The sequence below is a fragment of the Oikopleura dioica genome, chromosome 1, assembly GCF_907165135.1.
Source record: "Oikopleura dioica chromosome 1, OKI2018_I68_1.0, whole genome shotgun sequence".
NCBI classification, from domain to species: domain Eukaryota; kingdom Metazoa; phylum Chordata; class Appendicularia; order Copelata; family Oikopleuridae; genus Oikopleura; species Oikopleura dioica.
The window spans coordinates 11550960-11578573 of NC_137291.1; the positions used below are offsets into that span (position 1 = coordinate 11550960).

General features: G+C 41.2%; 5 protein-coding genes and 2 long non-coding RNA genes across 7 annotated transcripts; 6 read left to right on the top strand and 1 right to left on the bottom strand.

Moving 5' to 3' along the window:
* Positions 1-23: 23 nt before the first annotated feature.
* Positions 24-5797, top strand: LOC145712159 (uncharacterized). Its single transcript, XM_081789847.1, has 10 exons — positions 24-27; positions 841-872; positions 926-1069; positions 1134-1361; positions 1612-1829; positions 1993-2602; positions 3164-3399; positions 3457-3636; positions 5188-5429; positions 5532-5797. The coding sequence occupies exons 1-10, from the start codon at positions 24-26 to the stop codon at positions 5795-5797; spliced, it is 2160 nt and encodes a 719-aa protein (XP_081645973.1).
* On the bottom strand, positions 3667-4611 carry LOC145701937 (uncharacterized). The gene is made up of 4 exons (XM_081779152.1): positions 4477-4611; positions 4094-4438; positions 3868-3948; positions 3667-3823 (listed from the first exon to the last, which is right to left on the bottom strand). Exons 1-4 carry the CDS (start codon positions 4605-4607, stop codon positions 3667-3669), a joined length of 714 nt encoding a protein of 237 aa, XP_081635278.1. The 5' UTR covers positions 4608-4611.
* Positions 5798-8035: 2238 nt separating the features above from the next.
* On the top strand, positions 8036-19047 carry LOC145712160 (sodium channel protein type 5 subunit alpha-like). The gene is made up of 11 exons (XM_081789848.1): positions 8036-8140; positions 8325-8397; positions 8809-9031; positions 12406-12513; positions 12555-13955; positions 14500-14764; positions 14836-14935; positions 15023-17077; positions 17937-17949; positions 18172-18605; positions 18646-19047. The coding sequence occupies exons 2-11, from the start codon at positions 8335-8337 to the stop codon at positions 19045-19047; spliced, it is 5064 nt and encodes a 1687-aa protein (XP_081645974.1). The 5' UTR covers positions 8036-8140; positions 8325-8334.
* Positions 18989-20513, top strand: LOC145699631 (sodium channel protein type 10 subunit alpha-like). Its single transcript, XM_081776908.1, has 7 exons — positions 18989-19581; positions 19623-19760; positions 19799-19939; positions 19980-20105; positions 20151-20244; positions 20289-20351; positions 20393-20513. The coding sequence occupies exons 1-7, from the start codon at positions 19084-19086 to the stop codon at positions 20440-20442; spliced, it is 1110 nt and encodes a 369-aa protein (XP_081633034.1). The 5' UTR covers positions 18989-19083; the 3' UTR covers positions 20443-20513.
* Positions 20514-20893: 380 nt separating this feature from the next.
* LOC145711391 (uncharacterized) lies at positions 20894-21664 on the top strand. The gene is made up of 3 exons (XR_014135174.1): positions 20894-21336; positions 21405-21496; positions 21541-21664. It is a non-coding gene; the product is annotated as an uncharacterized LOC145711391 (long non-coding RNA).
* Positions 21665-22608: 944 nt separating this feature from the next.
* LOC145695390 (uncharacterized) lies at positions 22609-23077 on the top strand. The gene is made up of 3 exons (XR_014133712.1): positions 22609-22767; positions 22835-22908; positions 22953-23077. It is a non-coding gene; the product is annotated as an uncharacterized LOC145695390 (long non-coding RNA).
* A 359-nt stretch (positions 23078-23436) lies between these two features.
* Positions 23437-27207, top strand: LOC145712162 (EF-hand domain-containing family member C2-like). The gene is made up of 12 exons (XM_081789849.1): positions 23437-23804; positions 24115-24464; positions 24840-24990; positions 25386-25486; positions 25578-25696; positions 25756-25911; positions 25959-26054; positions 26151-26362; positions 26416-26545; positions 26759-26836; positions 26986-27100; positions 27193-27207. The coding sequence occupies exons 1-12, from the start codon at positions 23525-23527 to the stop codon at positions 27205-27207; spliced, it is 1803 nt and encodes a 600-aa protein (XP_081645975.1). The 5' UTR covers positions 23437-23524.
* Positions 27208-27614: the final 407 nt, after the last annotated feature.

Sequence of the window (27614 nt, forward strand, 5' to 3'; positions counted from 1 at the left end):
GCCTTCTTATCAACAGAGATCGGATGGGTTTGTGTGTTTTTATCAACAACTTTAAAACTTAATACTTTTAATGAAACAGAGATCGACAATTTTGTTTTCTTGTAGATACTAACAACATGAAACTTTTTATAGACTAAAGTTCGAAATGAAAACTAACTGAAAGTTCGACGAGTAAAGAGACAACTGTACATACTGTGCATAATTTACCCGTTTTTTCTTACTCTTAGCTTTATCGACAAGCTTGATCATGAAGAATCTACTGTATCACACCCTTTTTTAAAAATTTTAAGCAGAATTTCTTCAGAAAATGTGCAATCTCCGCATGTCATGAAAAACAGCTTCCCTCCTGTCTTGCTTGCAGCCCTCATACGCGCTGGGAAGTTCAAACGATGATGCCTCCGGCGTTTTTGAAGCTCTTTCGTCCCCTCTTCCATTCTAGTACCCCAACCCTAAATAAGTCTCAGCCATCGTTCACTTTTTCTCAATTCCAAGATTTCAATAGAGATAAAAAAATGTTGAAGAGTTAATGCACTGGTCATATCCTTGGGACAATTTATGCATTTTTGCTATGAGAAACAACAAACTCTTCAAATTATCAGTCAAGTTAATAAAAGAGAAATAAAAATCGAGACATGAAGAAAATAAGAAAATTGTTGGAGGTGCTCTCTTTACTGGAACGGGGACTAGAGATAACAGCTTGAGTTTTATCTGTTGTAAGCCGCGCAGAGAAAATAAATTATGACCAAGTGGAGAATTTGTAGAGCGGGATTAACGTTTTGCGGGAAGCTTTCAGCGCTTTTAAATAAAAAAAATCCTGGCATTGATTTTTTTATTCATTAGATTACAAAATACATAATTTGGAAATCCTCCAAGTTAGTTAGACCATAACATCATACTGTATTATAAATCTAGTCCCAAACAATAGATAACTGTTCATGCGAACCAAAACGACTGCCCCGACAAAATCTTTTCCGTAACCGACCAGTGGAAGGATGGATTTCGCGGTTCAATCTGTTTCAAACCTCCTGCTGATTACACGAATCCGGAGCCATGGAATATTACCATTCAGGTCACGGGATAACAACATGTTTAGCCCAAAACAGAGTTACGAATTGTAAACCCCGTTCTAAAAGTTCGACACTCCTATTGAAAATTTCAACGCGCAACAAGCGCTCTTAAAAGTCAAAAACGTTACTCAAGATAATTCCACGTTTGTTGTCGAATGTTTCCCGCAAGACTGCAAATTGGAAAATGGGAAGCCGGCGAAATTTGGCTTCATGGGCATGTTCACGGAAGATATGTACGACGAGGAAAATGAAATACAGCTTCCAAAGGGAGGGTTGAATTTTTCCGACGGAGGAGTTAGATAAGAGCCCGCATAAAAAGAATAAAAGTGACATTTTTTGAATTTCTGCTAAAGAATTGGGGGGAATTGATTTCACGGCTTATCAATTAGGAGCACTACAGAAAACGCTCATTATAAAGCCATATCAATCCTATTTTACCTGAATTTCGAACGTTTGGATGACTTTGATGACCGTGAAAATATTATGAAAATAAGCTCGTTTCGAACTCTCGCAGTTTCTGATTCGGAATTTAACCTTATTGAAGACAGAAGTAATCTGGTTGCTCGGGACAAATGTGACTCAAGTAATCCACGACTCTTCCATTACTACAACTAAAGCGCCAATAACGGCATCAACTCTCAATCCTGGTGATCCGACGGAGGTGCCGACGATTTATGACATGGATGGGGGAACAATAGAGCCGATTACTGAAGAACCAGAGTTGCCTCATGACTGGGTTCAGCCAGAGCCAGAGTGGGCCAAGTTCAAGCTGCCTTTTAGTAGCCCACATGCAAGGAAACGGTTTTTTGTTTGAATGTTTTGGTAGATCATGAAGAGTAGTAGATCATTCTTCAGCCATTTTTAATACTTTCGAATTTGCTCAAGCGGAAAAATTCCAGTATAGAAAAAACTAAACCTTACTCAGCAAAATTGCTCAACTTGAAATCAACTACCCCGATGCTTTGAAAAAATCAATTCTCTTCTACGAAGCCCAGCGCTCTGGAATTCTTCCAGAGAGCAACCGCATTCCCTGGCGGCACGACTCCTTTCTTCTCGATCTTGGCCCAATGAAAGAAAAACTTCACGGTGGCTACTTCGATGCAGGGGATCACATGAAATTCACGTTTCCAATGGCGTTTTCTATGACAATGCTTTCTTGGGGGCTTTTGCAGTACTGGGAGACGTACGAATCGATTGGAGAGCTGGAAAACGCAGTAGACCAAATCAAATGGGGCGTCGACTGGTTGGTCAAGGCAAATGCTCGCGAAAACGTGTTGTTTGTCGTCGTTGGGGATCCAAAAAAGGACCATGATTACTGGGGACGAGCAGAGAACTTCACTGACTTTCGTGCCGGACAAATGGTAACTGAAGGGTCGCCTGGGTCAGACGTCGCGGCAGAAGTGGCGGCGGCGATGGCAGCAGCTTCACTCGTGTTGACAAAGTGGGGGGATGAGTCAATTTTTCCTAAACAGTTACAAGCAAGGGCAGAAATGCTTATTGACTTTGCGGCCTCGCACAGAAGGATGTATCACCAGGTAATACAAGAAAAAACACAAGAAAAACACCATAAAATTACTTTTCAAAGGACAGGTTGCCCCATTTCTCTACAACTCTTTGCATCCACCCCTAGCTACCAAAATATAGCATCGAGAGGGCCAGCTTTTTTGCTGGACTCTTAATTTCTGGCAAGCCACCGTAAGGTGGCCCGCTTCTTATAAAAATGAAACTCCTGAAGCGGGATTATTTGAAAACCATAAATCTACTCCCAAAAGAAAAAGGCGCTAAAAAAAATCTGCTTTTAATGTGATTTTGTAAATTTATATTTATTTCACCCAATTTTTGGCAAGCCACAGGTAGGTGGCCCGTGTTGAACAACTACCTGACCATGAACAGCGATAGGCGCCGAAAAACCATAATAAAAGTGCCGCCAGGGAGTGTCGGCGACTTTCGAATCGATAAAATTCTGTCTTCCGGCGGACCGCGGTTTTTTCCCGCTTCCAGCATGTCCTCCGAGTCCGGCCTTTTTTGGTCGGACATCTAATTTTTGGCCTGCCACCGGAAGGTGGCGCTTTTATTCGAATGACTCATTTATTCAGTCGGTCCCTGTACTGGCGAAACACTACAAGAGCAGTGGATACAAGGACGAGCTGGTCTGGGGAGCCGCTTGGGTCTACCGAGCCACTGGGAAGCAAACGTATTTTGATCTGGCTAAAGACTGGTACAATGAATACGGAATGGCAAAAGCACCACTGGGAATGCGATTCAGCTGGGATGACAAAACTATCGGAGCACAAGTCATGATGGCGCAAATTACTGATGATCTAGGGCTGAAGTGAGTTCTTCAAAAATTGATTTTCAACATTTTTCAAAATGCTTTATGAAATTGTAGGGCAAAATACCAGTTGCACGCGGAGAGCTACTGCAACGACATTCAAAAGCGCTCCAAAGCTCTTTATACACCTGGCGGGCTCGTGTATCTCGACGAGTGGGGCCCAATCCGTTATGCAATGAACGCCGCTTTCGCCTGCCTACTTGTCTCCGATCAAACGGAAGATGTGTACTTAGCACGGTAAGAATTTTTATTTTGCGTTGTTTTTTTTCAGTTGAGAAAAATCTGCTGGATGTCGCGCTCGTCAGCGTAAATGTTGCATTTCGGGCAGCGTTGATTTTCTCGTAGCGCTTTGAGTAGACAGCTCCTGCCAAATACGTGTCCACAATTGATCCGTGCGGTCCAATGGTCAACCTCGTCGTAGTTACTAAAGTTAACAATCAGGGCGGAATTCGCGAGCTGAAATCTTACTCCAGGCAGATTGGACATTCTGGGGTCGTTTTGAGGTCATCCCAGGTCTTTCCTTTGCCACTGAGTTTTTGCTCAAGTTGTCTGAAAAATTTTCTAGCTACGCCCTTAACAGAAGTCATAATTAAGACTTGACAGTTTACAATGAGAGTTTAATATTATATTTTTGTTTTGATTGGCTTTCATAAACACTGTCTCTCATGTTTTTACCATCGATAACCAATCTTACTTGATTCTCATTTGTTGAGCTTGATTCCTCGATCTTTCCTTCTCCAACTCCGCTTGAAGTCGTGAAATGGTACATTTTCGTTGATGGTTGACTTCGTTCAACTCGCTAATCTTATTCTGGTACTCTTGAAGCTTCTGGCCATCAGATGCTCCTTGAGGATTATTTTGAGCATTCCCAAAGACGTTAGCGCCAATTTTGATGTTAACGTTCTGAAAGGCACCGTGAGAGTATCCACGTTTCGAAGGGCCGAACATGTCGTTTATAATTTCATCGTGTAAATCGCGTGCAAAATTCTTGTTGTATGTTTTCCAGCTTGATGCTTTTTGCTTGCCATTTTTCCGAGCCCTAAATCATCATTTTTTCTTTATTTTCTTTATCGTTACCTTGGCGTAAACTCAGGAACATTGGGAAGATCCGGAAGAGCTTCGTCCGTATCGAAAACCCCGGACTGGCGCAAATGAGGATTCCCCATCCCGGCATACTGCCCCGAATTTATGTTGATATTCCAGCTCATCTCTTTCTCGCTCTGAACTGGGACTGTAATGAGGAAATATCTCTGTAGTTACAACAAAATTTCCCATCCTATCCTACGACCAAACTTGTCAATAGAGACCCCATCAAAAACAAATAATGATAGACACTGCATTTTTGATTTTTCGAACTGACCAGTTCCTATTTCAGTACAGAAACGTAATTAATATTTTGAGCGAATAAAAAAACATAAATTATTTTTTATAGTTTTAACTTATATTTACCTATTTATCCCAGTAAGGACTTTTATTATGAAATAGCCAGGTATATATTCTTACAGACTCAGGTGCAGACAGTTCCGTACAGTATCCTAACGCCATATTTTTATGTGAAGCTTTATTCCAGATGATCATAATGTTCACGATGTCGACATCATTTCATGTTTTTATGCACTTTTTTCAAATGTCCTCTTTATATGATAAAAATCATGCAAAAGAGGGCGCTACTAGATGCAGTTAAATCTAAGCGGGAGGGCAAAAACACCTGGATCCGTCGAGTTTCTGAGGGTGATCTGTTCTGAAAAAAATGGTTTACTTTGAAACGAACCATCATCAACCTTTCAGACGTCTTCATAAATGGTCCCAATCGCAAGTCGACTACGTTCTTGGTGCAAAACTGAATGGTTTCTCCTTCATGGTCGGATTTGGAAAGAAATATCCATTGCGACCGCATCATCGAGGGTCTTCTTGTCCGACGAATATCACCGAAGTCTGCAACTACAACTTTGCGATGACGGACGAGAGAAATCCGATCATCATTTGGGGAGCAGTTGTCGGCGGCCCGGATAGACACGATGGGTACAAAGGTAAGCTTGGATTTTGTTTTTGAAAGAATGTCAACCAGTATTTCATCGATGATTTTTTCGCCTGTCAAATTGATTGAGGTTTGAAATTGAAGCTGAATTCAGATGAGCGATTGCAATTCCGTCAGTCTGAGGTCGCGCTCGACTTTAACGCTGGCTTTCAATCAGCAACCGCGGGCATACTGCATCACGTGATTATCGGCAGACCCAAGGTGAGTGCAACTGCTGAACTCAATCGTTTTGCTCAATCGAAAGGGGAGTTCGGCGGGTCTTTGCCCTTGCTCTTCTTTTGCGTCACAAGATTCGGGGGATTAATGAGTACAAAAATTATCTTACCTTTTGGACAACCCTTACAGGTCTTACAGATCTAACTAAGCCGATACTTTTAAATTTAATTCTGAGTCGTGCGTAGACGTCTCAAATTATTGAAATACATTTTCATAGAAAATAAAATTATGGTCTATTTTTTTATTATTTTATTTTTAAGGAAATCTACCGCGTGCTACCAGAAAACAGCCTCTCCGAAGAACAGTTACTCACCACAACAAATTCACCTCCAACTACCCAAAGTTCCTCCTCCGCCCTCTTTCTCAATTTTTTATGCAGTTTACTTTTACTTTTGTTCATATAGCTTCATTTTTATACCTCGCTGTTTTTTACTGTATAAATATACATAATCCAATCTGACTGTTCTTATAAATCAAGAATTCGAGCAGGTAAATCTCGACTTTATTAATTGGATCTGTTAATTGTGGTAACCGCTCTGGCGAGATAAAAAATAATCCGTCTCTTGTCAGTGCGAAATTGAAAGATATAAATTAAAAGAATTGATTAAAATAGAAATCATTTTGGGCATACTCGCTCGCCTATGTTTAGTTTCAGGATCAGCCGAATCAGGAAGATCAGATTTGAATTTTAAATTTGAAAAATCAAAAAAATCAGAGAATAAGGGTGTACCCTAAAAGCCCGAGAAGAACAACAGGTATGATTTATTAAGGGTGTCAACAACGATTTTGAGCATTTCTGGCCTTTTAATAAGGGAGCTTATTACGAATTAAATTCTAAAAAGACTTCTTGGCTGAACTTACAGAACATGTAAATCTGCTAGATAGTCGGAGATCTAGTCGGACAGCCGCTCAGATCCGGCTAATTAGGCTCAGTGTCAGTAATTTTTTGATTTCTCGCCCCCGAGCGCGTATGCCCGCGATTTCGATTGATTTTTGATTTCTAAATTAATAACCACTCTGCAACACTATTTTTTCGCAAATTCTGGGTCAGAACAAATCTGTCCAGGGTTTGGTTGAAGGAGCCACGAGGGTGTGCATGTGTGCCCAAATCACTTTTCTCACTTTTCTCATTACGGAAAATTGAAAGAAACGCGCCTGATGCGAAAAATAATTACCATCTGAGAGAATTTGAGCCAGTTGCCAAGCCAGCCGTGAAGTCGGCCTTAGGGCTGAGTAAAAAGGCCCTAAGGGGAGAGATTTGATAAAACCGGAAGTTGACGAAAAATGCCAAGAGTTGCCAGTGCCGGTGTCGCGGCAAATGTCCTCGGCACGGGGAGTAGAATTATACGCCCGCCAAGACAAATCAAGGTAGTGCTCTAGTGTTATCACTGATATTTTCATAAAATTTGTGGGAGTGAATTGCATGCGGATCAGATCTAAATGTTTATATTTTGAAATCAATCTGATTCTGTCAAAATTATTAATCAAAAATGATTACTAATAGTTTGTGGTCTTTCTGAATTATTATTCTAGAGAGAAATTCTAGTGAGAAGGAACGTTAAAATTAAAATGACCTCTCTGCGCCATATTTCCTGAGGCGAGAAAGTCGATATAATCCAAAGAGAACAGGGGATAATTGACCACTCAGCCGGTTAAATAATGCACAAGACTGCACAAACGCCTACTCAAAGCACAACTGTGTGCCTTAGTTGTGCCCTTGAACCGGTAAAAATTGTCTTTATCACCAAGAGAAACGGTCATCTACTCCAGAGAATTACCAAGTTTCGAGCAAACTATCAAGTTTATTGGATCAATAATTGAAGCAAAACGAACTTGTCACTAGAATTTTCTTATCCTTTTTCGAAGCCTTTTTACAAATTTTCTTCCATGATTTCAATATCAATTTTTACAGACGGCTTTATGATTAGGTCCCCATGTTGCTTTTCTTTTCGTAGTCATCGCGTCAATTTCTCATTCCTGGACAGGTAGTCCTGTCGTTAGACGGTTGGGGCGGCGCAGATGCAGCAAGGAAACGTTTGGGGTTGATATTCAAGGGCCTTGGCACGTGTCCTTGCCGATAGCGCGTGACTATCAAAAACTCGAAAAATCATGCATTTTTGTTCTTTAGAGCTTGCTCAGGCCGACGCTGCCCAAGAATCCGGAAGATGAACAGAGAGAGCTGCTCAAGGAGAGAAATAGATTAGAGAGGCTTACGGAGAGTATGATAAGAAGTCAAAAATATAATTTTTTTTTTACAAAAATGACAAGTTCGAATTAATTGAAAAACTTCAATTTTGATCCATTGCGGAAGCAATAAAAACCTTCGTGCGGCGATCATTACCATTTCGAAGGGACGAATTAATCCCATGGCAATTTCGTGAAAAAAACCCGCCCTTGAGATAAATAGTTTTTGACTTTTGTGAACCCGGCTGTATCGGCGGCGAGAGTTGCTCGCAGAAATGCGACGAAGAAACAACCACCTGATAGGTATGAAAATATTTGCGCTAGAATGTAGTGCCACTTAGTTATTCAGAAGGAATAGATTTCACTACAGATTTATAGCAACATTTTTTTCCAGCAGATTCTTTCCGAATAATCGTGGATTAACGAGTTTTGCACAATTTCCATTGAAAATTTGTTATGAAGATCGTCATTTTAATCAAAAATTAAGGCGCAACGCAATGAGCCAAATGAGTCACCGAAAGAGTCTTGTCCGTGGGATGATCTCCGTCGCCTGTGGCGAGGTAAGAAGCCGTCTTTGAACGCGAAAACGAACCCAAACCAGATTTTAACCTCAAATGACTCTTTTATTCAGAGGAATTTATTACATATTCGAAAATGTTTCTCATAATAGACCTTATATCATATAAAATCGATGCAGCCTTAAAAAAGTTGATTGATGTCTCAATTAATGAACGCTTACAGTAAGAGCTTTAGCCCCTTAGAAAACGACACGCTAAATGGCATTTCGGGAATTCATCATTCTTGTCGGCGCATGTTTAATTTTTGATTTTGGCGAATTCGCGCGCCTTAGGCGCTTTTCATACTTCGTGATCTCATAATGCGCTTCTCGCTTGACTCAAATTTACCCTTTTTTCTGAAAGAAGTATGACGTCCAAAAGGATAAATTTTGTTCACCAACATTTTTATTCTAGGGAAAGACACCCACGGCAGAGCTAAAAGAAGGGAAGAAGCTACCGAGATATCTTCAAGAGAGGCCAGAATACTCAGCAGATGATAGGATCAACAGACCTCTTCCAGATCCAGACTCGTATTATGACCAGAATACCTACATTGTTCTCAACAGACAGAATATTATTTTCAGATTTAATAGATCAAAGGAAGAGTTTTCAGTTCAATTTCTGGCAAATCGCCTAAGTAACATTCTTTTCGCAAAACTCAATCCAAGAGCCTCGGAATATTTTCGATGGGAAGCACAGTCCGCCAATTCTGTATATCAATGTTCATCCATCCACTCTTCTCTCGCTTTATGATGCTTACTGTGATTATCAACTGTGGATTTATGACGCTTTCGAAGCCTCCGGAATTTGTCGAAGACATTTTGGAACATGTATTTATGACGATTTATACTCTTGAATGTATTGTTAAAATAATTGCCAGAGGATTTTTCGTCGATCAATTAAGGACCGGAGCAGAAATTTTTAAGTTTGAAGACTGTGAATTGTGACGATTTCAAATAACTCGTTCAAAAATTTTTTCTAACACCCCCTTTTTTTGTGCTCATTTGAAAGAGCGTGAAAAACTGGTCGAGAAAATGCTGGTCTTATCATCGGTGACGTCACGAGTGGCGCGCGGGCGCCCCCTAAAGGTCTTATTAGGTCAATTTCGGGCTACGCGATTTCTCCGGTCATGCATATCGCACATGCATGGTTAGCATCTAGAATTGATCGTCGTGAGCAGGGCTACATGTCCCGGCCAAAATCGTCAAAATCGGACCACGTCTTCACCAGCTGGTTGACCGGCAAATATCTCAAAATGACAAAATCACTTACTTTTGATAAAGGCAACCTACCGATGGAAGTAGGGGGTTGCCCTGGACTCGAGCCCGAATAACTGCCGTATTCGGCCACTTAGTGCCGGAGGAACTCCCGGAGGACTCCTCTGCTGGAAGAAAAGCTGCTGGAAGACTAATATTAAAAAATATAAATACAAATAAAATTTAAAGCCATGATTGGCTAGTAATTGCCGTATTCAGCCACTTAATGCCGGAAGACCTCCCGGAGGAACCCTCTGCTGGAAGAAAGGCTGCTGGAAGACCAATTTTTAAAAATAAAAATACAAAGATAAAGCCTGGATTGGCTAAATATTATCTAGTAAGCCGCATTCAGCCACTTTTTGCCGAATGACCTCCCGGAGGACCCGCCTACAGAAAAACCGACTGCTGCGTTCATTTTTTTAAATCAGAGTTAGGGCGAAGCCGACCCAAAGGGGAGGCCGCACTCGTTCATTCTATTCAATCAGAGTCAGGGCAAAGCATCATTTATGATCCCGAATATTTCGAGATACTCCTAACTTAAATGTTGAAAAATCCGGGAGGTTTTCAAGAGATCTAACATTCGGGATTTACAAAAATCTGAAAGCGAACCAGAGAAGACTTCTTCAATCCAATTCGTATTGACTCTTATTGAATAAAATGATTAGACGTTGCCATCCCAACGGGTCGGCTTCGGCCTGACTCTGATTGAAAGGAATGAACGAGCGCGGCCTCCCCTTCGGGTCGGCTTCGCCCTTACTCTGATTGAAAAGAATGAATGGGATTGGCCTCTCCTTCGGGTCCGCTTCGCCCTTACTCTGATTGAAAAGAATGAACGGGATTGGCCTCCCCTTCGGGTCGGTTTCGCCCTTAATCTGATTTAAAAGAATGAACGGGCGTGGCCTCCCCTTCGGGTCGGCTTCGCCCTGACTCTGATTGAATAGAATGAACGGTTGTGGCCTTGCCTTCGGGTCGGCTTCGCTCTGACTCTGATTGAAAAGAATGAACGGTTGTGGCCTTCCTTTCGGGTCGGCTTCGCCCTGACTCTGATTGAAAAGAATGAACGGTTGTGGCCTTCCCTTGGATTAGAAATCCCAAACTCGATACTTTTGAGACTCTGGGTTTGTAAACCCAGGTGACAGCCTACAACCCTTCCCTTCGGGTCGGCTTCGCCCTGACTCTGATTGAAAATAATGAACGGGCGTGGCCTTCCCTTCCGGTCGGCTTCGCCCTGACTCTGATTGAAAAGAATGAACGGTATTGGCATCCCCTTCGGGTCGGTTTTGCCCTTAATCTGATTCAAAAGAATGATCGGGCGTGGCCATCCATTCGGGTCGGCTTCGCCCTGACTCTGATCTAAAAGGATGAACGGGCTTGCTGCGGCTTATTAGATAATATTTAGCCAATCCAGGCTTTATCTTTGTATTTTTATTTTTAAAAATTGGTCTTCCAGCAGCCTTTCTTCCAGCAGAGGGTTCCTCCGGGAGGTCTTCCGGCATTAAGTGGCTGAATACGGCAATTACTAGCCAATCATGGCTTTAAATTTTATTTGTATTTATATTTTTTAATATTAGTCTTCCAGCAGCTTTTCTTCCAGCAGAGGAGTCCTCCGGGAGTTCCTCCGGCACTAAGTGGCCGAATACGGCAGTTATTCGGGCTCGAGTCCAGGGCAACCCCCTACTTCCATCGGTAGGTTGCCTTTATCAAAAGTAAGTGATTTTGTCATTTTGAGATATTTGCCGGTCAACCAGCTGGTGAAGACGTGGTCCGATTTTGACGATTTTGGCCGGGACATGTAGCCCTGCTCACGACGATCAATTCTAGATGCTAACCATGCATGTGCGATATGCATGACCGGAGAAATCGCGTAGCCCGAAATTGACCTAATAAGACCTTTAGGGGGCGCCCGCGCGCCACTCGTGACGTCACCGATGATAAGACCAGCATTTTCTGGACCAGTTTTTCACGCTCTTTCAAATGAGCATAAAAAAAGGGGGTGTTAGAAAAAATTTTTGACCGAGTTATTTGAAATCGTCTGTCTCGTGGGAGACTTCTATTTCTGATCCCGTGATAAGTTATGTTCGCGACCCATGGAACCTGGTTGACCTGTTTGTCGTTGGACTCGGCTACATCATGCAAATCATCGACTTGATTAGTCCGTACATCAGAATGGGAAAGGGTTAATTATGCTCCACAGTTTCTTTCTCATACCGGTACTATCAAGAGTTTCTCGATGTTTGGCGTCAGTCTGCCAGAATATTCCCGATTTTAATTAACCCACCAAAGCGACGAGTGCGACAACTGACATTGATCAAGCCTTTGCTTCGTCACACAGTGGCCCTCAAGGTGGATCTTCTGGTCTCACAGCCCTGCGGGCTTTCAGAGTTCTGAGGGTTCTCAAAACAATGTCGATAGTTCCTGGTTTGCGCTCGATTGTCCAAGCGCTCCTGCATTCGATTCAAGCTCTAAAAGATGCCGTAGTTCTGACATTGTTCTGCCTGTCTGTATTTGCCTTGATTGGGTACCAGCTTTTCCATGGAATGCTGAGGAGCAAATGTGTCCGGAAACCAGACTTAGGTAAAATAAAAAGCGCTTATTCTTAATTTTAACTTTACAAAAGACTCAAGTCAATATTTGAAGAGCTTCTTTTCTGAAGATATATTTAAGAATAATCAGTCTAAAACTTGGCTTCACCAAATTTGCCGATTGATTATTTGTAGTCACAATATTTTGCCCCTAAGTGCATGATCTTGTTTAGAGCTCGTCGGCCAATTCCCCTTGGAATTCACAATTTGGAACATCGACACCAGCGAATATGTTTTTGAAGATTCGAAGGAAAAAATAAGGGACTTTTTGAACACTTTCCGTAAGTTCCTCATTTTCTTCCGTTATCAAAGCTGTTTTCAGGGAACGATCTTTTTCCACATGATCATCATTCAGTATCAGAAGATAGTCTCTACGGAAGGACCATTCTTCCCTGTGGAAAAGATGCTTCAAATGTCACATTTTTCGAACGAATATTTCTCAACAAAGACTTTCTCTCTAGTGGACCTAATTCTCCGAATTCACACATTCCGACATTCGATGAGCCACATTTCAATCTAGGCCCGGTTAACCAAACATGGTGTTACGATCGTTCTTCTTCCGATTGCATTTCGTGGACATTATCAGAAAAAATATTGAAAAAACAACCTGGGTCGATGAGAGAAATCATCAAGAAAAACCTAATCGGGAGGCAAAATCACCAACCAGTTTTTCGCCAGTCAGAAGCCTTGGACCAAGTTGCTTATTCACTCGGACTCGGGAATGTCCAAAAATGCTCGCACAAATTGAGCATCAATGTCACCCGAGAGGTCAACGAGACCGCTTGGAACGAAGACATGGATCACTATCTCATGAACCGAAAAGAAAACACGCTCTTTTACCACAAGGACTCAGTTGAAATTCCGAAACAAGAGCCCTTCCTCTGCCAGGACGACGATTCTTGCATCGACAATATCAAATTGGCCAAAACAAGATGCCTGACGAACGAGTCTTACGGCCCGATGGAGATTCGAAAAGACTTTTGCGAAGAAAAACTGAACCACACTTTCGAATGCAAAGAAACGCTGACAAATCCGGATTACGGATATACAAGCTTTGACAGTTTTCATATGGCGTTTTTGACATCGTTTCGATTGGTGGCGCTTGATGCCTGGAATAGGCTGTATTATTTAACGCTGCATACATCTGGTCAAGGATATGTTTTCTTCTACATCGGATTGGTGTTTCTCGGGTCTTATTATCTTATCAACTTGATCTTGGCGGTCGTTTACATGGCTTACGAAGAAGAAGTCGCAGCAGTTGAGGAAGAGATTCAGCAAATGGAGGCGGAAGAGGCAGAAAGACGCGTTCGACAATCGGTGATGCAGAGAACTTCTGATATGTCAGCAGATTCGAGGAGCGATGCAGACAAAAAGGACTCTTTTCTCAACCCTATTCCTGAGCTGAAAATTGACACGTGCGCCGATGCAACCCCTAAATCTCTCCACAAACTTCCACTTGTAAAAACGCTCTCAAACAATTCCAACGCTTCTGGATTCTCCGGTCTCTCGGGCCGCTTTAATCTGAGAACTCCGAAGCTCTCCCCTGGCAATCGACTCGATGTTTCTAACAATTCCTCTATCAGGCTCAAGCTGAATTCCAGCTCTGGCTCCAGTACGAGGGAAGTGAACTCGATCGTTTCTGATTGCGATTTAAATGAAACTGGATCAGAAGTAAAAACGCTGGATAGATGGAATTTGCTTCGATTGAAAACGCCCGATCTTGGTAAATTAGATCATTTTTAAGTGTCTTTTATAAAATGTCATTTTACTATATGTCACATGTTTGCCGCTTTTTAAAACTCTTTGTGCTTTGGAGCGGGAAATCCATCCAAGTTTCTCTTGAACTCAATGATTTCATCAGTCTAATTTCAGTTCGTAAAGCAATAGAAGAAACAGGGGATGATCCCAGCTCAGGGGTTTCCCGCTCACGCTCATTTCGAGCACGACAGCTCTATCGCAGTCAAAAACCTCGAATGCTAGTTAGCGGTCACACTCGTAATATTCGCACGATATTTAATTGCATCCATATCACTTTTTATATTGTTCATTTTTTATTCGATAAACGTTTGATGCTTTCACAGTCACTTGCACGTAAAAAGTTGTTTGCGACCCGTGATAAGCTGTTGTTGAAGAGGCTCAGCGACAGCGAAAACTTGAGGAGCTTCAAGTGGCTAATGGGAGGAGCAGAAGGAATTCAGGAAATTCGCAGAATAGCTTTATGTCAAGTAAGATCCTCCCAATTCCATCTTTTCAAAATAATAATTCAGATCGTTCAAAGACCCGCTCAAGAAGAACTTCAGGGGGCTTACCCGAGGATCAAGATCAAGACCAGACGAAAACCCCGCTGCTAAATGGCTCAACTCCTTCTGGAGAGTATATTCAGCGCAAGCCACGAGCGCCCACTCGACTTACCTCGACCAGTGACCTCTATAAAACCGAGTCCGAATTCGATGTCTTCCACAATTCGGAAATATCAAAACTGCCAAGACGGTCTAGGACTGGCACGCTTCCATTTATTTATCGACCAGATAGGCACGGTTTCTTATCTTACAGTAGTCGCCTTCTTTTCCAATTTCAGAAATTGAATCTTGAAACTGTAAAAGACACAAAACAACAGACGAAGGAACAATGTCATACATCAGAAGGCTGATTTATCGTTCATCTCACTGTTTTTGCTGCCCTCCAGGGTGGCTTCCAATTCAGGTCTGGTTGCATTTCATTCTGTATCAAATTTGATCTTGAAAGAATTGTTATTGCTATAAATTTTAATTGAAATCAGCCAAAATAAAGAAATTTATGAAGAAAATCGTGACGGATCCCTTTTTCGAAGTCGTTATTACGTTTTGCATCCTGGCGAATACCTTCTTCATGACTCTGGAAAAATATCCGAAGGAAAACTATCCTGAGCGTGAGCCGCTTCTCGACAAAGCGAACAAAGTCTTCACGATTATCTTTATCGTAGAAATGGTGTTGAAGATCATTGGACTGACGCCACATCTGTACTTCAAAGAACAGTGGAATATTTTCGATTCCGTCGTCATCATGTTTTCAATTCTTGAGCTGGCCTTGAGCACGTTAGCGACAAATCTGGCTGTGCTCCGAGCCTTCCGGTTGTTGAGAATTCTCAAGCTGGCGAAATCATGGCCGACGCTGAACAAACTGATCAGGATCATTGGGCGGTCTTTAGGCAACCTCGGTCATTTATCCTTCGTCCTGTTTATTGTGCTCTTCATCTTCGCCGTCATTGGAATGCAGCTCTTCCGTGCCGACTACCTCAAACACTTCAACGACGGAATGGAAGTCAACGAGACGACAAAGATCCATCTTCCACGATGGCACTTTATCGATTTCCCTCACGCTTTTTTAATCGTTTTTCGAATTCAATGCGGAGAATGGGTGGAAAGCATGTTCGAATGCATGAAGGTCTCGAAGCCAAAAATCTGCATTCCAATCTTCATCACCGTTTTCGTCATCGGCAACCTCGTTATTCTCAATCTTTTCTTAGCTTTGCTACTGAACTCGTTCAGTGGAGATGTTCTCCAGCAAACAGAAGCTAGCAGTAATGCTTTCGCCTTAGCTGGAGAGAGAATTCAAAGATGCATCGTCCACGTCGCCAAGAAAATCCCAGTTTGTCTCGGAAGCTGTCAGCAATTTGCCCTTGCTCAGTGGAAGAAACACTTCGCGGTAACAACAATAAAAGAGCCGACAAATCCCTGGGATGATGAATTTATCCCAATTAAAGCAGGCGTGTGCGGCGTCTCAGACGCGTTTTCTAGAAGCCCCAGTCTGTCAAAAGCTTATATTCACACGCTTGTTCTGCCTAATGAAGCCTCAAATGGAACCTCGCCAAACAAATCACTGAATAATCTCTCTAATCCCGACGCTCAATATCTCCAGCAGCAACAAGAAATTCAATCGACGGAAAACGCGGCTTTGCTGGAAGGAAAGCAATACAACCCAGAAGAATGCCTCCCAAAACTCACGCCATATTTGAACAAGTACATCGACCCAGAGTCGCACTTTTCTCAGCAGTGCATGAAGATCCGAATCAATTGCTACAAAATCGTTGAGCATCGTATTTACGAAACCATTCTCATCTTCACCATTTTGCTCTCTTCGATCGCTCTGGTCTTCGAAGACATAAAACTCAACGACCAACGAAGCTCATTGAAAGTCGTGCTTTACTGGGCAGATGTCTTTTTCTGCATATTTTTCAGCATTGAAATGATAATGAAGGTGATTGCTTATGGTCTGCGAAAATACTTCACGAACTGGTGGTGCTGCTTAGATTTCTTCATCGTGACCGTCTCGGTCATTTCGATCTACTATTCTCCCCTTCCTCATTCAAAAGTGACGAATTCAACTACAAGCTCGCTGTCAGTTCTTCGAGTTCTAAGAACGATGCGTGCTCTGAGACCCCTGAGAGCTCTCTCGAGATTCCAGGGAATGAGAGTCGTTGTTGATGCCCTTATGAAAGCGATCCCTTCGATTATGAATGTCTTCCTTGTTTGCGTTATTTTCTGGCTTATCTTTTCAATCCTTGGCGTGAACCTTTTTGGTGGGAAATTTTCGCGATGCGTGGATTTGAAAACTTCACAGATTCTTCCTGCTAAATGCCCGCTGCTCAGAGGTATCAATGGATCAGTGTCGGAAGCAGATAAATTGAGATGCAAAGACAGAAAAGATCCCATGTTCGCCGAGTGGGCTGCGGACAAACATCATTGCTTGTACATAAAAGAATGGTTTAATGACACTGAGAAGAATGAATCAAAGTATGATTGGGAAACACCACCGGTGAATTTTGATGATGTTTGGAATGGATATTTGGCTCTTTTACAAGGAAAGGCTTAATAACCTTTGATGAGGACTTAATTTTTTGATACAGAGATCTCCCAAATAATAGAAAGCTCCTCGAATTGAGTGTCTTTCGGGAGAATTATTTGAGGTTCATAACTAAAGATTTCTAAGTCACCTTTTTGAACAACGTTCCTCTCAACTTGGCTTGTAAGTTGTAGCTTCCCGTTATATCTATAATTAAAATCAAGTTCCAAATCTTTTGGGGTATCAATATGTAGGGCAACAATAATATAGTTGCCAACAGTGACAGAAAAGTATGCTTCATAATCGTTAAAAACCACATTTCCAGATTGTGGTAAACTGTAACGCGTCCCTTCATTATAAGTAGATACTCGATAAAATCCATCACTAAGTAAAGGGTATTTTATATGAATCTTGAAAAAATTAATGTCCTTGCCAAGTGCCCATAATATTTCACGGATATGATCGGGAGAATTATAACGATCAAAATCAAAAGGGGATCTTCCTGGGTCTGATCGAGACTTAATCAAATTGTATTTGTCGTCAAACTAAGTATTTCTCTTCGTGTTAGGTTCCTGTTTCTTTCTTCACTCACTTTTCTCATTACGCGATTTTCCGTACTCAGCTTTCATCTTTTCACGTTTTCATTGGTTTTCTGCGTAATGGAGGGCACATGTCTATTATTTTTAGAATTGTCTTCTCTCATTCTGTTGAACATGCCTTCAAAGAAACTTTTTAATCCCGATGATTGACTTTCCATTTCGACCTCGAGTTGACTCCTTAGAAGCTCAATCTGTTCCTTCAAATTTTTTATTTCATCTTTTGCGGCGTCTTGAGACTCTCGGAGATTTCTAATCTCTATAAATTTTTCTCGTTATAATTCAAGAACACCAAAGAATGTTTGTTACCAGATTCAAGAGTTGGATTACTGAGATTTTCATTTCCCGAAATCGAGGATTTTTCTCTGTCGCTCATATGGACTCGTTATGCAAATTTTTGCACTTTTTTGAATGAAAAGTTTTCATTGAAAACTTTGATTCGCTTTTTCGCACATCAACTTTGCTTGCACGTGTGATTTTTCAATAAGAGCAACAAATAACGAAATTTGAGCCAAATATAAGTCGCTACATTTATGGGATGGCTTGAAATTATGCAGAATGCCGTAGATATCCGAGGGGAAGGTCTTCAACCTGAGTACGAGTCATCAATGTGGAGCTATGTCTATTTCATTATCTTCATCGTCGCTGGTAGCTTCTTCTGCCTCAATCTGTTCATTGGTGTGATCATCGACAATTTTAATCAGCAAAAAGTCAAAAAGAAATCAAACGGTTTCGACGACGGCGTTTTCCTTACAGACGAGCAAAGACAGTACTACGACGCAATGCGAAAGATGGCAGCAAAAACGCCGAAAAAACCAATTCCACGGCCGAAGAATAAATTCGCAGCGGCAATTTACAATTTAGTAACCGATCGAAGATTCGAACTCGCGATCATGGTGGCAATTTTGTTGAACATGGTTGTGATGGCTATTGAAAGTCATGACGCCTCGGATAAGGTAAAGTTCAAAAAACAAGCTCTTTTATACGAAATTTTAGACGATATTTGTGCTGGAGCAGCTAAACAACATCTTCGTCGGCGTCTTCGGTGCTGAGGTCATTCTGAAGCTCATCGGCCTAAGACAGCACTACTTTACTGTTCCTTGGAATGTTTTTGACTTGGTTGTTGTGGTGGTTTCCGTCATCGCATCTGCTCTGTCCGACCTCATCTCGCATCTCATTCAGCCAACAATTTTCAGGATTGTCAGACTCTTCAGAATTTCTAGAGTCTTGAGGCTTATCAGGGAGGCAAAAGGAATAAGAACGCTACTGTTTGCGCTCATGATGTCGTTACCAGGTATGGCATTATTAAAAATAATTAAAAACGCGACATTCAAGCTCTCCTCAACATCGGAATGTTACTCTTCCTGGTCATGTTCATGTTTGCGATTCTCGGAATGAGTCAATTTGCTTACGTCCAGAAAAAGGGAGGAATCGATGACATGCTCAACTTCGAGACTTTCCCAAACGCCTTCTTGCTACTCTTTCAAGCGTCGACGTCAGAAGGATGGAATACTTTTCTTGAGCCAATTATGCTCGACACAGAACCTTATTGCTAGAGTTCGAAATTCTAAAATATTTTCCAAGAAAATCGTAAATTTTCTCCTAATCGATTTTAAACTCAATACAAGCGACCCTCACAAAGAAGGTATCAATAACCCTGTCAAGGGAAAAGGCAACTGTGGAAACTCGACAATAGGCATCACCTACTTTATCGTCTTTGTCTTCATTACCTTCCTCATCGTCGTCAACATGTACATCGCCGTCATTCTCGAAAACTTTGACGTAGCAACGAGAGAAAATGCAGAGCCTCTAACGGCTGATGATTTCGAACAGTTCTTCGAAGTTTGGCAAAAGTTTGACGACAAGTTGACCCAGTTGATCTCGTACGACCAGCTTCAACTGCTGCTGCATCAGCTTGACATGCCATTGAAGGTAAATTTGAGAAATTTAAGGGTGTGTTTATGATATTAAAGGTGCCATTCCCGAATCGCCCATTCATAACACACTATGAAATGCAAATGACATCCGACGGTCAAATCCACTGTCTTGAAGTCATCATTGCTCTCATCAAAAAAGTGCTTGGTGATTCCCCAGCTCTCAATGCCATGAAGGTAATCTTCCTCTGAAAACCCGATATAAAACTATTCAGGCGGCGATGGTTCAAACATTCCAAATGAAGTGCAAGTCCACAGTGCAGTATGAGCCGGTGATGACGACGATGGAATACGCTAGAATGGATAGAGCCGCGAAGACCATTCAAAACGCCTGGAGAGAGTGGTACTATGAACAGGTAAGAATTTCACTATCAAACTGCTTCGACACTTGTTCAGGGAGGAAGAGAGCTGAGGGGACCAGTAACAACGAGAAATCAAATTGCTCAAAAATTTGAAAGTCTTCTGCGGCTCAGTTCTGATACCAAGCCTTGCATAAGATCTGCTATTTCTCTTCCAAACATGGTTAGCTTTCGAATCTTATAATTGACCATATCATTTGTTTTTCAGCAAGTTCTTCGTAGAGAAGAGCACAAATTGAAAATCAACCCTCTGGAAAAACGATCGTTAGATTCTCTTATCAAAGGTCTAAAAAGCATAAGAGGTAATAAATACGTCTTTGAAATGATTTCAACCCTGAATTTTCAGATGAAGAAGACGACTTCCAGTACACAGAATCCAATCACCACAATGCCCAGCAAAATCGCTCAAGTAAAAGAAAAGTCAATTTTACAAAAATAATCTTGCTTTAGTTCTTTCCCTAGATTCAACGACCTCGTCTACGGTTTTCTTCAACGAGTGATGAAGCGCTCAAAACATGTATATTTTATTATTGCATTTACCTCCAAAAACAAACTACAACACTGCTAAAACCAATAAAATCTATAATATTGAATAACAAAAATTTAAAGATGATATGCTTGTGCATTTTTATAGCAATAAGCTTGCATATATTCATGGGAATCAAGCGTTTCTTATCAGAAAAGGGAAAATGATATTGTGGTTATAATGCGCCCGGTCGGTGAGTCTCGTTCAATCTCATTCACTTTTGCTATAGATTCTATAGTATAGAATCTTTTCCAATATGGCTGAAAGAGTTCAAGATGATCTTGAGAGAAAAGAGAATTTTGCCAATCGAGTAATTGTTAAAGAGCCGCAGCGCAGAATTGAACCATCACAAAGTTACCAAGCTCCTCCTACGTTCCCAGGTTTGATATTGATATCAACCAAATTCTCTCAAAAAATAACAGAGACAGCAACGCTATTGACTCCAACTGCTCCACCTGAAAATGATGTGATTTCAACCCAACCTGCGGCACACCAGGCTCAATTAATCGCTTCCTTTCCGGTCTTGTTTGATTGCTGCGCTCAGATGGACAAATGCTGCATAACCTTCTTGTTTCCGTGCATCACATTCTACAATGTTGAAGAAAAGCTCGGCAAAGGACCGTCTTGACTATTTTTTGTTTTTCGACGCGTTTTTATGCGATTATAGACATGATGCTTGAAACATTGTTTGTCAAAATAATTGAAAGTAAATTGGAAGACAGGCTATTTTTGTTTGTTCACGACATTTTTAACAACTGTCAATTTATTGAGGGAATTTGCTCCTGACGTTATTCTTGGATTATGTCCACTTCATACGTCAGTCCCAGCATATTGGTCCTGCTTCAGCTTACTACTTTTTTCGCGTTGTGTAAGGAGTTTTTTATATAAAACTTAATAAAATTTCAGATAGATCATCTAAAATTATTCGAAATTTAGTTCAAAACACTTCTACTGTGTGACCAACGACAACGAATTTTCGGAAGACAGAAATTGACTTCACGTCGACAAAAATGTTCAAGTGCTGCTGGGTAATCAAAGTACCTAGAATAACATTGCTCACGTTGTATTTTAGAGACTTTTTCACTGTTCTTCTTTGCAGCTGCTGTGCTCTGATTCAACATGAACGACTCCTCAAAAAAGGCCTTGCATCATCGCCTGTTCATAATGTTTAGCTCAATAAATGTGAACGTAGTGCGCGAATTGAACAAGTTCTCTTCCTTGATTCCACAATCCCCACAATCTTCGGATTTTGATATCTCCTCAACAGCTCTCCTCAACATCGGAATGTTACTCTTTCTGGTCATTTTTATGTTTGCGATTCTCGGAATGAGTCAATTCGATTACGTTCAGAAAAAAGGAGTAATCGATGACATGCTCAACTTTGAGACTTTTCCAAACGCATTTACCTCCAAAAACAAACTAAAACACTGCTGAAGCCAATAAAAATAAACAATTTTTGTTAATAAAAATTGAGATACCTTATGAGAATCTTGTCGTGCAAGATTTGTACAATTTACATTTTCATAATAGTAAGCTTGCATATATTCATGAGAATCGAGCCTATCTTATCAAAAAAGGGAAAATGATATTGTGGTTATAATACGGCCGGTCGGTGAGTCTCCTTCAGTCTCATTCAGTTTTGCTATAGTCTCAAGATGGCTGAAAGGGTCCAAGACCATCCGGAGAGTAAAGAGAACTTTTCCAATAGAGTAATTGTGAAAGAGCCGCAGCGTAGAGTTATATCCTCTGAATGTAACGAAGCTCCTCCAACGCTCTCAGGTTTGACATAGATTAGCACCAAATTCTCTTTAAAAACAACAGAGATAACACCGCTTGTGACTCCAACTACTCCTCCAGCAAATGATGTGATTGCAACCCAGCCTAACCCGCAGCAGACTAACCCTGAGCATCCAGTTCCTGACTTGTTCGATTGCTGCGCTGATACGGACATTTGCTGCCTTACCACGTTCTTTCCATGCTTCACATTCTCGATGGTAGAAAACAAACTCGACAAAGGATCGTTTTGAATAATCATTCATATGCCGCATATGATATGCCATTATAGTCTATAATTTATAGAAAATTATCAATTATAGTGAAATTCTTGTTTATTTTTTGTAGATCAAGACCATCAAAAGCCCACTGGAAAACATACTGTTTTTCTTGTTTTGCCAGTTTGCCACGGGCATGTTCCCTCTCCTTTTTACTCTGTCCTAAGGCCATCATCTCGGTTATCGACTTCTGTCCATTGTTGGGTCCTTCGTTTGGTTTATGCTGCTTCGAGTACCTTCCTTGTCTCGTAAGTTACTTTTATTTAAAATATATAAATCTTTGATTGAAAATAAAATATTTACTTCTTAATTCAGATCACAACATGGCTTGTGTATAAACAACGAGAACGAGTTTTCAAAAGAAGCCCTAGTGGGGATCAGTCCTTTGAGTAATCAAAACTCCTAAAAGAACTCCACTCATAGTTCCATTTAGTGATTTCTGTACCGTGTTATGGTGCTCTTGCTGTGCGATGATTCAGCATCACAAATTCGTCAAAAATCGCCCTGCAAAACCTTCTGTTCAAAGTGTTTAACTCAATAAACATGATCACAACGCGCAAAAAATACAAAAGGTGTCTTCCTTGATTTCATCATTTCTACAATTCTCAAATTTTGACATCTCGTTTCTTACTTCTGCACTAACATACTAGCTCATTGATATATGAGGTCATTTTCTAAACACGGATTGCGTTCTCTTCGTACGGAACACTCGTTGCCCTGGTGATTCCTCTACCTCCACTTTCTCTTATACAAAAAGCCCTTCAGTGGAAGAAGAGAAATTTCCTCCTTCGATATGTCTTTGAAAAGGTTCAAAAAGAGTCTTTTACTATTTTATTAGTTAAGTTCTATTAATTTTAATGAATAATTTTTGACAAATAATAAGAAAACAATGCGAAATGAGCCTCAAAATAGCCTTTTCTCCCAGGCAACACCGGTTTCGGCAATGATTTGCGAAAGAAAACGTTCAACAAACCCCATCACTTCGACAAGGCAAATGACGTCCTGATGTGGGTTGGAGAGAAAAAGCCTGGAATTGGCTACGAGCCACTTCCTGGCCAGAAAAAGGAACACTACTCGCAGTTTCCTCCAGGAGCCGGAGAAGTCCAACCAGCATGGATTGCCTACGACAAGAGAGTACTTTCCTTTGATGGTTTTTTCGTAGAGGTTGTGATTAATAACAACAGCGAGTCTTTCCGAATCCGCCCGGTGAAGGTTTACTTTTATTTGGAAGACGACACGGTGCAAGTGAACGAACCACTCGTCGAAAACTCTGGGCTCACCCAAGGTAACACTCTCTTCATCTATTCAAGAGCTTATCGGGCGGCTCTATCTTCTGGTCTAACGTGTTTTCTCGAGAGGAACACGTATACACTCCGCGGCCGGAGATTAACGACTCTTCGATCTTCGCCGTTGATTTTGAGTTGAACTTGCGAGTTTCCGGTCGAGCAGATTTAAAATAATAAATTAAAATGGATCATCAAAGAAAACATCACATCGCGCTAGCTTTTTAGAATCTTCAATCCAAATTTCTAATGATAGCCATTTTCCAAGTCATAAATCTTCAGCGGTCATTAGTTTTCAGAAATATCTTTTAGGATGCTTCATCCGTCGCCACCGCATCCCTCTTCCCGGGAATTCCGAAAAATTCTTCACTTGCGAGCAGTTCAACGTCGGCGCCACTTTGCCCCTTTACGGCAAATCGATCCATCTCTGCTCTTGCGATAAGTTTACTCATGATTTTTTGACATCCATGGGCGTTACTGTCGGCCAGTCGACGGAAATCCCTGTTGATGGAAACACCATTAAAAGGATGGAAGAAATGAGTCTTCAGAAACCCCTGAGACCGTATGAGAAAATCGACACTTTTGGACAGTTCCTGGAGCGAGACAGAATGGTGCTTAGATTTTATGGACAATGGGATGATAGAGACGCTGCTTTTGGTGATGTTAAGGGTTCAAACTACCTAGTCATATTTTTTTATTAAAAAGATAATTGTTAATTACCTATACTATTCCTCCCAACCTTTTCGATCTATGAGATGCTGCTGTAAACATAAAGTTCAGGGGCTAATAACTTAGTAACTAAGTCTTAGTTCTTACAGAAGATGCACCTAAACGTGCCCAATTTGACATTTCGGCCTTTTAGGGTTAAATATTTAATGTTTTTTTCTTTTGATTTGTTTCTTTTTGAGAAGACCTAGATTTCGAATTTTTCGTTGAGAATGCTACGTCAGTTATTTACGCTGATGCGGGATAATCTACTCGTTTTTCGTACAATGGGCGGTTTATAAATTTGATAATATTTGGCTGAACCTTCGAGAGTCCACGACCTGGTGCTCCACTACTACTTGGCCGACGACACCGTGGAAGTGTTGGAGAAAATCAAGGCGAATTCGGGGCGAGACAACGTGCCCGTTTTCCTTCACCGTGGAAAGCTGCTTAGAAATGCTCCGGTTCCGGTTTATTTACCAGGTGCGAATTTTTAACCCCTCTCCGCGCAACGAAAAATGTATTTATTATTCAAGTTTGTTCCTTTTTTAATTCTTCGTTTCCGAGTTTCTTATCTTTCTAGTGCTAGTTCTCGTGAAAAGACTTTTTACTTATCTTTAAGAAAGTGTTTTTGGAAGCTATTTTTTATCGAATAAAAATCGCTACTTATTGAAGACTTCAAGTGATCCCGAAAGAAAATACTCCTGTTTTGAAGATATGCTCATAAAATCACATAGGATTAGATGTTTGACTCCGAAAAGCGTAAAATTTTGACCGCAGTATAATTCTACGGCGCGGGATGAACTTTGAAGAAGGCTGTTTACTTACACTCTTGCCGAGCGCTTCATAAACGGCGCTTCTGCTAAAATCAGCTTCAGGTGCTAAAACTCCTCGAACCGTACTCAACGTTTGCAATACTCACCACATTCTCGATGGGCGCAAAACTGGCCAGCTTGTTGAAGAGTTTTACACCGAAAAGGTGAGAGTGCGGAAAACTTGATCGAGTAGTTTGGTAAACCCGGCAGACTGCTAGAATTATCCGTTGAATAAGCCAACATCTTCCAATTAAGGATCTGCAAGTCGGTCATGTCATCAATGTCCACGGTAGACCCTTAAGACTTCACAGCTGTGACGAATTTACCAAGAAGTTCTATGAAACAAATTATGGCGTTTCCGACTTTGGACCTTTAGGAATCAAGCTCAACTCAAAACAATCCCTTTCAAATGAATTATCGTAAGCTTCATGAAAGAACCAATTCCGGAGAAAAAATCAGCATACTCCGATGAACGAGTTTTACCACCCTACAACGGATTCGGAATCTACGAAGATACAGTCCAAAACTGCAAAAGCCTCCTTCCACAGCCGCCGAAAAAGGATTTCGTCAAATTCATGAAGCTCGACAGGTAATAGCGCGTGATTAAAAAGAAAATCTGACTCGTTTTGCAACAAGGGATGGTCTGAACTCGCACGTCCTCCGATTTGTGGCGCGGATCCGGACAAATGACAAAACTCAGCAGTCACGGAAGTTCGTAATTTCCTACTTTTTGTGTTGGGATCCAAAATCACGAATAGAAAGCCGAAAATTTTGATGATCTTTTTTTATCAAATTACGCTAATGTTAATTTGCGATCCCAAAACTAAAGGCAGATGACACGATTCAAGTCTTTGAGCCTCCACAACGCAACTCTGGCATTTCTGGTGGTAAATTTTGCGAAAGGATGCGAATGGAAACACCTGGCCAGGACAAATTCTCCGGCGCCTCCCGGAATTTCTATGGCTTGGAAGACTTCTACGTCGGTGCCGAAATATGCGTCAAAGGAACCACATTCCAACTCGTTGGCGCTGATGCATATGGTCAGTCGTGAAATCATCTTGAAAATCAACTTTCGTCAACCCTTTTCTTTCAGCTCTTGACTGGATGGCAAGCAATGGTCATCCATGTTCTTGTATACCAAAAATAGAGGCGAAAATACAATCAGCTCTTGTTGGGGAACGCGCTGCGGAAATCAAATCAAAACTTGCATCCCTTGCAAACAGGTTAGCACCCGCGAAAGTAATGTGTTTATCCAACACCTTCAGTTTTCTGTTGCCAAAAGCTGTTCAAAGCTTGTATTTTTATGAAATTAGGGTTTAATTAAAAGGCAGTCCGAAAAAGACACACTTTTTAGAAGCTCTGGGAAAGAGGCCGAGAAAGAGGCTCTTTGATGTTTTTGAACGGAAGGGATGAAATTTCGAATAACTTTGATTAAGTGATGGAACGATCAATTTCGAATGCGTCAGAGCTATTTTAGAAGAACTTGGACTTAATCAACAGGAAATATTAACGCTAGGAAAGTGTTTCAAAAAATACTGTCCTGAATTGACGAAAACAAATTATTTATTCTTTGGAAGGAAAAAAGGGAGATTTCGCGAAAGTGCTCGCAATATTGAAAAGAAAGAAATGACCGCAAACATCATTTTTTGAAACAACACTGATAAGGCCGGCATTTTTCGAGCTCCACGGGGGATGACGGCACCGTGACTCGAGTGGCTCGAGTTGTCAAGGACAAGTTAAGAAGGAGGAGATTCGATGAGTTCAGGAAACGGCTACTGGTTATTTCGTGTACGCGTACTTCTATTCGTTGCTTTACAAGGAGATGTTTATGTTCATTTTTTGAACAGTCACGTTTGTATTTCAAATATAGCTCACATTCCCTTAACCGCAAGTACCACATATGTAAGTCTGTTTTTATAGAATTGTATTCTCAACTTAATAAGTACACCTATATTTTCCAGTCACTAAGTAGCCGAAAAACAGGCAGCTTGAGTCGACACTATCTTACCACGACCGAGATTGTTCTGGTCGCCTCCCGCGGCACCTGGTCGAACGAGTGATCAAATCTTTCAAACTGCCAATTCAGGCTGATGAGATGAACGTATGCGCCCTGTCTTCTTAGCACGTTGAGTTTGAGGGTTAAACCTTTTCAGGTGCTGTTGAAAACAGATGAAGCTCAGTTGGTTGATTATAAAGACTTTCTTCAATGCATTGATTACAGCAAATCCCACGAAGCACCGCCGAGTGACGATGATTTGGCTCCTCCAGGAATTGATCTCAAAAATTTTTTAT

What these genes read in the sequence shown, in the direction of transcription:
- LOC145712159 (XM_081789847.1), top strand. An exon ending in CATGGAATATTACCATTCAG is followed by an intron (nt 1,070 to 1,133) that starts GTCACGGGATAA and finishes CCGTTCTAAAAG; the next exon opens with TTCGACACTCCTATTGAAAA. An exon ending in ACAGAAGGATGTATCACCAG is followed by an intron (nt 2,603 to 3,163) that starts GTAATACAAGAA and finishes TCATTTATTCAG; the next exon opens with TCGGTCCCTGTACTGGCGAA.
- LOC145701937 (XM_081779152.1), bottom strand. Translation starts at nt 4,607, where the DNA reads ATGAGCTGGAATATCAACATAAATTCGGGGCAGTATGCCGGGATGGGG. An exon ending in GCTCAACAAATGAGAATCAA is followed by an intron (nt 3,949 to 4,093) that starts GTAAGATTGGTT and finishes AAAATTTTTCAG; the next exon opens with ACAACTTGAGCAAAAACTCA. An exon ending in GAATGTCCAATCTGCCTGGA is followed by an intron (nt 3,824 to 3,867) that starts GTAAGATTTCAG and finishes TGTTAACTTTAG; the next exon opens with TAACTACGACGAGGTTGACC.
- LOC145712160 (XM_081789848.1), top strand. Translation starts at nt 8,335, where the DNA reads ATGAGCCAAATGAGTCACCGAAAGAGTCTTGTCCGTGGGATGATCTCC. An exon ending in GGACTTTTTGAACACTTTCC is followed by an intron (nt 12,514 to 12,554) that starts GTAAGTTCCTCA and finishes AGCTGTTTTCAG; the next exon opens with GGAACGATCTTTTTCCACAT. An exon ending in ATTGAAAACGCCCGATCTTG is followed by an intron (nt 13,956 to 14,499) that starts GTAAATTAGATC and finishes ATAATAATTCAG; the next exon opens with ATCGTTCAAAGACCCGCTCA.
- LOC145699631 (XM_081776908.1), top strand. Translation starts at nt 19,084, where the DNA reads ATGACATGCTCAACTTCGAGACTTTCCCAAACGCCTTCTTGCTACTCT. An exon ending in CAGCTCTCAATGCCATGAAG is followed by an intron (nt 19,761 to 19,798) that starts GTAATCTTCCTC and finishes AAAACTATTCAG; the next exon opens with GCGGCGATGGTTCAAACATT. An exon ending in GAGAGTGGTACTATGAACAG is followed by an intron (nt 19,940 to 19,979) that starts GTAAGAATTTCA and finishes ACACTTGTTCAG; the next exon opens with GGAGGAAGAGAGCTGAGGGG.
- LOC145712162 (XM_081789849.1), top strand. Translation starts at nt 23,525, where the DNA reads ATGTGGGTTGGAGAGAAAAAGCCTGGAATTGGCTACGAGCCACTTCCT. An exon ending in AAGAGTTTTACACCGAAAAG is followed by an intron (nt 25,487 to 25,577) that starts GTGAGAGTGCGG and finishes CTTCCAATTAAG; the next exon opens with GATCTGCAAGTCGGTCATGT. An exon ending in AAATTCATGAAGCTCGACAG is followed by an intron (nt 25,912 to 25,958) that starts GTAATAGCGCGT and finishes TTTTGCAACAAG; the next exon opens with GGATGGTCTGAACTCGCACG.